The sequence below is a fragment of the Triticum aestivum genome, chromosome 7D, assembly GCF_018294505.1.
Source record: "Triticum aestivum cultivar Chinese Spring chromosome 7D, IWGSC CS RefSeq v2.1, whole genome shotgun sequence".
Classification (NCBI taxonomy): domain Eukaryota; kingdom Viridiplantae; phylum Streptophyta; class Magnoliopsida; order Poales; family Poaceae; genus Triticum; species Triticum aestivum.
The window spans coordinates 570207086-570216201 of record NC_057814.1 but is presented as its reverse complement, the minus strand read 5'-3'; the positions used below and the strand labels follow the sequence as shown (position 1 = coordinate 570216201).

Genomic DNA, 9116 nt, shown 5'->3' with positions numbered 1-9116 from the left:
CTGGTTATTTATATGCACGCAACTTAAGAGAAAAGAGATAAACCACAGATATGCATTTTGAGAGGGTTGAGTAAAAGCATCGAAAGTATCCTCTCGGCATTCTTATGTACTTTTTTCTATACCAACTCAAATCGCTGCAAAAAGAAATCAATAAATCGCCACACTGAGATTAGACTATGCTAGGGAAGAGATAGGAGATACGCTAGAACCGAGGGCATAAGCAAATCCATAGGTAGGACCTTACTTGCGCTGGCGGCGACGAGCAGCGAATCCCCGCGGCGCGCTAACACCTAAGGCTTCCTCCGCCTAACTTCGGCTACGGTGGAGGTCGTGCGCGGAGGTCCGACGGCTGGATGCAGAAGAGAAGGCGAGGTGGCGGACGGGAGACGGCGGCATGGAGGAATGTGAGCGGGGTGCGGATGCGAGTGGTCTATTTCGCCTCACACTAAACGTCAGCCGTGTCCACACCGTACGTGGGAGCGCCCCGACTAGGTGGCACCTAACCCAGGCGCACGACGATGCGAGCGAGATCGGGAGGCCACGAGTCGGCCGCTCGTCTTCTCAAGATAGTGCGCGCCCGCTTTTTAGAATTTAGGTTTTCCTTAATATCCGATCTCAATTCCTTCTCAAAGCCTTTCCTTATTTCTGTCGCTGCATGCTGCAACCACGGTTGAAATCCTATATAAATTAGGAGGACTTAAGATTGCGAGGTGGGACTATTCAACTAACACAGAGGTTGCGAGTTCCATTTGCTGCACTCACAAATATTTTTGACCTAGCCTTTTACCCCTTATGTGCTTCGTCTTCGTTGGGCTTTGATTTGCATGGGCCGGTTTCGTTGGGATTGGGTCGCCCCTACGTTTTAGTGCGTATAATAAGCAAAACTAACGACTAACAATTTCTAAAAGAAAACCTAACGATTAACGACGTACGGGCAGAAGTGTTAACCCTTTTATTAGTATGTATAAATTAGCTTAAGAATATTTAGGGAGTCTGTAATTAGTAGACGTGTATATATATATATATATATATATATATATATATATATATATATATATATATACTCACTTCGTTCCTTTATATAAGGTGTATTTGTTTTTCGATAAAATTTCAGAATGTAAGTTACATTTTTTCTAATTCCTTATAATTCTCTCATTAGCCCTCCAGAAAAAGAAAGGTATATCTTTCCCGACTGTGTGTATCTCTCCTTGTAGCAAGAAAAGTATCTCTCTGTCGGTTGCATGTGTCTCTTACTTCTTTGGACTCACTAATTTAAGGCATCTCCAACGCCAACCCTCAAACTGCGTGCATACGTCTGGGTCGCGCTATCCGGACAACGGAAGTCATCCAACGCGGGCCTGTATCGGTCTGCAGGGCAGTCCGGACGCGTTTCCTACCGCAAACCGGAGACGAACGTAGTGTGGCTTTGCGGGCGTCCGGGCAGCAACCACGCCCGCTTCTAACCACCCTGACCCACCCAACCCCCACCTCCCTCGCCTGCGCGCGTTCCCGCCCGGCGCCAGCTACCTGCATTCATGTCGTTGTAGAGCACGACGTTGCACATTGAAGACGGCTCAGGGCGGACGCGACCTCTCACTGCCGCCGTCCTTGAAATGGCACGCCGGCCGAGGGCGCCGCCTGCTGCACACCTGACTGAATACGTCTCCTTTCCACATTCAAGCACCTCCATTAAACCCGCCTGGAAGCCGAGAAACCTACTCCAGCCACACGTCCATTCACGAGCAGGCCGGCATTAAACACAACACCGGGCAAGCCCTTCCCTTCCGCACACAATTTAAAGGAGGCCAGATGCCGGGCAAGAGTTGCACCACTCTGTTGCTCCCCATCTCCCCCTTTCCTCATTTTCTCCACCCTTTTGACGACATCCGACGAGTAGGAAGAGCAATTCTCCAGCATAAAAGCCGGCTGGGTGGCCAACCCAGCCGGCCGGATATGAGCGACGCAACTCGCTCCTCCACCTCCAAGCCAGACGGAGCAAGTTGCCGCTCCAAGACAACTCTCGAAGGAGTGGAGAGTTGCCCCAGGCTGGCATGGGGCGGGGTGGGGGGAGCACGACGGCACGGGCATCGTCGTTGTCGTGGACGATGCCATGTTGTATTGTATCGCGCCTCCCGTGCCTGCGGCCGCGCCATCCGCCCTCAAAACGCGCGTTGCCGCGCCCTGCCGCAGAGAAAGAAGCCGGTTGTAAGGAGATCAGAGAGTCGGTGGCCAGCGTGTCCGCGGCCGCCGCCAACATCGGGAGAAAGTAGAACACGGGAGATCGCTGCCGCTTGGGTGCCAGGAAGGCCACTGCCAACGCGTCGCCGGCTTGTACAGCAGGTGACCTGTCCGGTACTTTATCTCAGACCATCCTAGGCATCCGTCTAGGCTCCATGGAAGCACCCTTCCACTCCGGCTTAAGCACACTCTTTGGCACCCCGATGAGCGGCGCAGCCGGACATAGGGAAGATACGGGGAAAGAATATGCCTCCGGGACTCCTGGCAGTCTGATGAGCGGGCTTCCGGACATGGGGAAGACAAAGAGATCCACCGCGGCCGGCCGTAGACTAGTGTACTGTATCCGTGTCATGGGAGTGGAGCTCCGCGCGATCGTACGGTCACATAGTTTTACCTTTTTACTTAAAATATGTCCAAAATGTAAATATTTTCGTCTTGTTTATATGAAGTCCGCTGTGTTTGCACGAATTTCATTCGGCTTGCTGCATAAATGTTTGAAATGTATGCGGGCAACATTGGATGGCGGTCTCCCGCATATGTGTCCGCGGAATGCACCCCCCCCCCCCCCGGTCCCGTCGGATGCGGGAGAAAATTTGTGGGTCGTTGTTGGAGATGTCCTTACTTGCCTTTAACCAACAAATTTGCCAAGGGTAATTTTTTCATAACTTGTATATAATTATGTGCTTTGGTCATCATGCTAGGAACGGAGGGAGTAGATAGATAGATCTATTTAGCTGCATGCATCTACGTATCCTTTACCATCAATTTGACACAAGAACTGGATGCACCTAGCTACATTTAATTAGAGGTATCCTTTACCATCAATTTGATACTACGAGAACCGCACATGTGCCTACATTAAATAACAACATATCCAAGTTGTATACACATATATCTATTAAGAGATCGAAATCAACTACTCCATTGCCAACAATTAATTGGTTGCATCCACTTACCCATTGCCAATAATTTGATATACAAGAGTTAGATGTGCCTACATTAAGTTAGAACATATCCAAACCATATATCTCTCAATTAATTAAAAGTAGTCCAATTAATCCATCTATGAGCAAAGGGGGTCTGAAAACTTGCACTATGGCTGCTATATATAGAGGCTGGGTGGTGTAGAAGTCCTGCATAAACACATACTGACAGTACTACACAACATAGAACATGACCAACGCTAAAGTAGCTGGAGTGTTAAGCCTCCTAGTCCTTGTGGCTATCTCTTCTTGTCCACGCCATGCACGAGCAGGCCATGCGGTAGATCACTGCCTCATTGATAAAAAGAAGGTGATGCGGGACTGTTGGCATAACATTGAAAAGAACTTTGGTGACCCGTTCCCGTCACACGGGAGCATATGTTGTGATACAATAAGAGATTCAAAAGACATCCACTGCGTCTGTGATCGGTTCACCGCTGACGAACTGACTGTGATCAGTCTATCCAAGTTTGCTACGGTTACACATAAATGCGGCAACGGGTTGCACGCACACACTCATTATGCAGGTTGGTATATTGTCATATTCACACACACACGCGCGCGTGCGCGCACGCACACGTTGATATATGTGCACACTTTCTTATAATTGCTCATGTTCATCATCATGATGCAAAAAATGAAATTTTGCAGGTTACCGTGTTCCCATCATAACGCTGCCACCTCCACCACCGGAAGGTGCCTAGACTTTCAATGTAAGACCATTCTCGTAATGGAGAAATAATTGAATAAAGCAAAGAATGATTCGAGATGAATGGCATTTGCAAAGTGTATTTGCCTTTGATGTGTAATAAAAAATTGGTCATAGCCTCGTCACTTGTTGTTTGCATTGGTATGATTACTGGTTATCACTGATTGATAGGATTTTAATGGACATGGAATTAGGAAAAAAAAAAAGACTTCCAATATGCGAAGGCATGTCCTCGTCGCTTTTACATGATCAGAAAACAAAGAAATCCATCTAAAAAAACATAGAAATCAGGACAAAAAATGGGTACACCAGATCTTGACTCTACAGAAATAAGCCACATGGTATGTATAGACTCTACATAAAGGAATTAATCTTTATTACTCCCTCCGTTTCTTTTTACTTCACATATAAGATTTGGTCAAAGTCAAAGTACACAAAGTTTGCCAAATTTATATAAAAAAATATGAACATCTACAATACTAAAACTATATAGTACTCCCTCCGTTCGGAATTACTCGTCTAAGAAATGAATGTATCTAGATGTATTTTAGTTGTAGATACATCCATTTTTGTGACAAGTAATTCCGAACGGAGAGAGTATGAAAATACGTTTCATGGTGCATCTGATAATATTGATTTCATATTATGAATGTTTACATTTTTTAATATAAAGTTAGTCAAACTCTACAAAGCTTGACTTTGACCAAACCTTATATGCAGACTAAAAAGAAACGGAGGAAGTATTGTCTAGGAACATTTACTAGATCTTCACGGCTAGGGGAGCACACTAGTCTAACCAGGGAAATATCCTCGCGGACCAGATCCGTTCCCAACCTCCTCCGATAGTGATTATTTTTTTCCTTTGCTAGAGAAATTGCAATACACCATGCTCATCATACATACTAGCAATACATATATTTTCTGAGAAAAAACCACTCAGATGTATCCTAATGGGTGATACAAATAGGGTAAGAAGAATCACATAGAGGAGAAATAACTGATGGATATCAATTGCCGTTCTGATGATGCCATATTAAATGAGCAAGGTTCATTCATGTGCCAAATTTTTATTTAGTAAGTTAACATATTTTTTCGTGCCTAAATACAACCACTAATGGACACTGTTCTCGCTCTTGCAGCGTGCTCCAGCAACATGGGCAGCAGTGTACGTATATATTTTTTTTTGCGGGTGAAAAGGGAGTTTATTGATCAATCAGGTAAATCGATTATTAATCAACATGGGCAGCAGTGTATGTACATGGGCAGCAGTGTACGTATTTTTTCCCCTAGCGCTCGAGGCCTAGGGTTCCCCTGTCCTCCTGGCTTCACCGCCGGGAGTTTCTTGTAGATCCGATCTCTCTGCTTGAGGATCGATCTTGCTCTCGTGCTACTCGCGCTGGTTTGGAGGGTGGCTCTCTCTTCTCGCCCGTACTCGCTGTCGCTTGGTCAAGGGGCTAGGGTTTACGGAGGGTTCTGTTTTGGGCTGCGGCAATGACGACGGAGGCGAGTGGATCACGGGCGAACAATGTGGAAGATCCGAGTGTGTTGCTGGAACGCCTGCATCTGCAGGATGATGAGCGGGACGATCTTGTCTGGGAGGAGGAGGCGGAGGATCCAGAGGAGAAACCGAAGTGGCTTGCGTTGGCTAGGGTTCTGACCACAAAATCCTTTGGTCAGGGGGCCTTGATCGCGGATATGAAAGCGACATGGAATCCCGCGAGGGATGTGGTCTGGAGAAGGATAAATTCCAACCCGTTCTCGGTACAGTTCAATTGTCTGGCGGATTGGAACAAGGCGTTGCACCAGGGTCCTTGGGACTTCAAGGGGATGGCTTTGATCATAGCGGAATATGATGGTTTCAAGAACCCGGAATCTGTCAAATTGGACAAGATCAAAACTTGGTGCCAGATACATAAGCTGCCTGATATGGTCTTGAAGAGGGAACAGTTTGTGAAAAACATGGCACAACGCATAGGCGAGGTCATGGAGGTGCAGATCATTCTCCCTAATGGTTTTATTGGTGAGTTCATCAGAGCCAGGGTGAAACTTGACGTATCCAAGAAATTGACGAGGTTTGTGGGATTTACAAAAGGGGGCGAGACTGAGTACTACCAAGTTAAGTTTGAAAAGCTCCCTGTGTTTTGCTTTATGTGTGGCCTGCTTGGTCATTGGCATGAGGAGTGTGGGCCGGGGGAGCATGACAAGAAGGATATGGAGTGGGGTTCTTTTATTATGGCATCTCCCAGAGGTGCAGGTGGAAACAGGAACCCGGCTAGAGGTGCTGGGCGTGGCTCGGGCGCTGGTGGTGAGGAAGATGAGGCTGAAGCTGGTGGAAGGAGAGGAGGACCAGCAGGGCTTCGCGGCCGGGGCCATGGTTTTGGGAGGGACGTGCATGCTCGTGAACCCCAGTTTAACAATGCTGATGCGGAGTACATGCATACGAGCTGGTGGTATAATGCTTCTAACACACAGAGTGACCCAGGGCTTGGGGTGAACCCTGAGTTGGATGGGTCCCGACAGGAAACTTGGGAGGATGCACTGATTGTTCGCAAAAGAGGTCCAGATGACTCCCATACAGCCTCAGAACCAGTGGCTGTGGAGGTTGCGCCAGCAGATGTGGGGGCCATTGTTCCCGCAGGGTTTACAACAAAGAAGGTGGATCAGTTTGAGGGGTCGGATATACCCAGCAGTTCAGATATTGGTACCCCACAGAAGAATGCGAATCGCAATAAGTTTAAGACTGACGACGGTGTTGCCATTGACAGTACATCAACTAGTGGATCGGCGGCCTCCTCGGTGGAGGACCGCCGGGAGCAATGAATCTATTAAGTTGGAACTGCCCCCCCCCCCCGGGGGGGGGGGGGGCTCCCGGACAGTTCGAGAACTCGCGACTTTGGTCAAGTCGCATTCCCCCACTCTCGGCTTTTTGTGTGAGACGAGACAGTCTGCTAGTAAGATGAAGAGGTATCGTTCAAGATTGGGCCTGAAGGGCTTTGATGGTGTTGATTCTAGTGGTAATAGTGGAGGTTTGGCACTGTATTGGCACGAGGATCTGAAGGTGGAGGTTAAATTCTCAAATGCCCGCTGTATGGATGTACATGTACAAGCTGGGCCGGATGAACAACTGTTGAGACTGACTTGTGTGTATGGTGAACCGAGGGTGGAGGGTCGGCCTCTTATGTGGTCTTTGATGCAGAACCTTTGTGCCAACTCAGACTTACCATGGATGGTGGTGGGTGACTTTAACGAATGCATGTGGGATTTCGAGCATTTTTCCCTAAATACGAGAGCACCAGTACAGATGCAATTATTCCGTGATGTCCTGGAGACGTGTGATTTGGCTGATCTGGGGTTTAGTGGTGTCCCTTACACATACGATAACAAGAGAAGCGGGAATGCAAACGTGAAAGTTCGTCTGGATAGGGCTGTGGCGAATCCGGCTTGGAGGAATATTTTTTCAATACCTTGGTACGCCACCTTGCTTCCCCCTGCTCGGATCATGTGCCTGTTCATGTGTGTTGTGATGATGTTGGTGATAGACCAACTAAGCCAAGGCGCAGGTAGTATGAGATTATGTGGGAAAGAGACCCTGCGCTCCAGGACTTGATTGCAAAGGCCTGGCTGGAGGCGGGAGAGAAGACATCCCTAGGGGACGTGCATGCGGCTTTAAGGGATACTATGAAAATGTTGTGCAAATGGAGTAAGGAAAACTTTGGCAGTGTAGCTCGGGAAATTGAAAAGTCACGGACACAGTTGGAGGAACTCATGTTGATGAATGCCGACAGATGTGAGATTCGTAAGGTAACAGATAAAATGAATGAGTTACTTTACAGAGAAGAGTTAATGTGGATGCAACGTTCCCGTATCACTTGGCTCAATGAAGGGGACCGAAATACAATTATTTTTCAATCAAAGGCTGTGTGGAGGGCTAGAAAGAACCGTTTAAAAAAACTCGAAGACACTAGTGGTCGGGTTTTCACGGGTGAGGAAGCTATGGGCCAAGTAGCAATGGATTACTTTAAGAACATCTTTACTTCTGTTCCTTCGGTTGATCCAAGCCCCATTGTTAATCTAGTACAAGCTGTTATTGATGAAGATACAAACGCCTCTTTGTGTGCTGATTTTACTGAGAAGGAGATTTCGGATGCTTTATTTCAGATCGGGCCTCTTAAGGCACCGGGTCCGGATGGGTTTCCTGCTTGGTTTTTTCAGAGGAATTGGGGCACTATCAAGGAGAGTATTGTGGCAGCGGTCCAGGAGTTTTTTCGGACAGGAGTAATGCCAGCAGAGGTAAATAGCACTAATATAGTCCTAATACCAAAAATTAAGAACCCTGTTAAGATTACAGATTTCCGGCCAATTAGCCTCTATAATGTAATCTATAAGGTGGTTTCTAAGTGCCTTGTTAACCGTTTGAGGCCGGTGTTGGATGGGATTATTTCTCCCACGCAAAGTGCTTTTATTCCTGGGCAAATGATAATGGATAACTCTTTGATTGCTTTTGAATGTATTCACCATATCAAGCAGGAAAAGGATCCTACAAGGAGTTTTTGTGCCTATAAGTTGGACTTATCCAAAGCTTATGATCGAGTTGATTGGGATTACCTTAAGCAAATGATGCAAAAGCTTGGCTTTGCTCATCGGTGGGTTGACTGGATAATGTCATGCGTAACCTCGGTGAGATACTCAATAAAATTTAATGGAGCCATCTCTGATTCATTTGCACCGTCATGTGGACTACGGCAAGGGGATCCTTTATCCCCATACTTATTTCTGCTGGTGGCTGATGGGTTGTCAATTCTGTTCAACAAGGGGATAAACTCATCTGATTTGTCCCTGTTGAAGATCACTAGGCGAGCCCTTGTAATATCACATCTACTATTCGCAGATGACACTCTTTTATTCTTCAAGGCCACTGGGCAACAGGCGAATACTGTTAAGCAAATTATCAAGACTTATGAGCAAGCCACTGGCCAACTGTTGAATCCGGCAAAATCCTCTATCCTTTTTGGAGATTCTTTCCCGGTAAGTATTGCAGCTGAGATTAAGGGCGTGTTGGGGTGGTCAGCTCTGGTTTTGAGGAGAAATATTTGGGCTTACAAACGCCGGATGGCCGGCTTACTAAGGGCAAGCTTCAAAATCTGCAGGAGAAAGTCAGCAAAAGGTTGTTTGCGTTCGATGGGCAT

The 9116-nt window shown here is 47.0% G+C and overlaps 1 protein-coding gene across 1 annotated transcript; it reads left to right on the top strand.

The window, feature by feature from the left end:
• The first annotated feature begins 3404 nt into the window (after window positions 1-3404).
• Window positions 3405-4050, top strand: LOC123164275 (uncharacterized). The gene is made up of 2 exons (XM_044581693.1): window positions 3405-3748; window positions 3873-4050. Exons 1-2 carry the CDS (start codon window positions 3412-3414, stop codon window positions 3923-3925), a joined length of 390 nt encoding a protein of 129 aa, XP_044437628.1. The 5' UTR covers window positions 3405-3411; the 3' UTR covers window positions 3926-4050.
• The last annotated feature ends 5066 nt before the right edge of the window (window positions 4051-9116 follow it).

Excerpts from the sequence above, each read along its gene's own strand:
- LOC123164275 (XM_044581693.1), top strand. The coding sequence starts at position 3,412 with ATGACCAACGCTAAAGTAGCTGGAGTGTTAAGCCTCCTAGTCCTTGTG. Across the intron at positions 3,749-3,872 it reads CGCACACACTCATTATGCAG|GTTACCGTGTTCCCATCATA; the intron begins GTTGGTATATTG and ends GAAATTTTGCAG.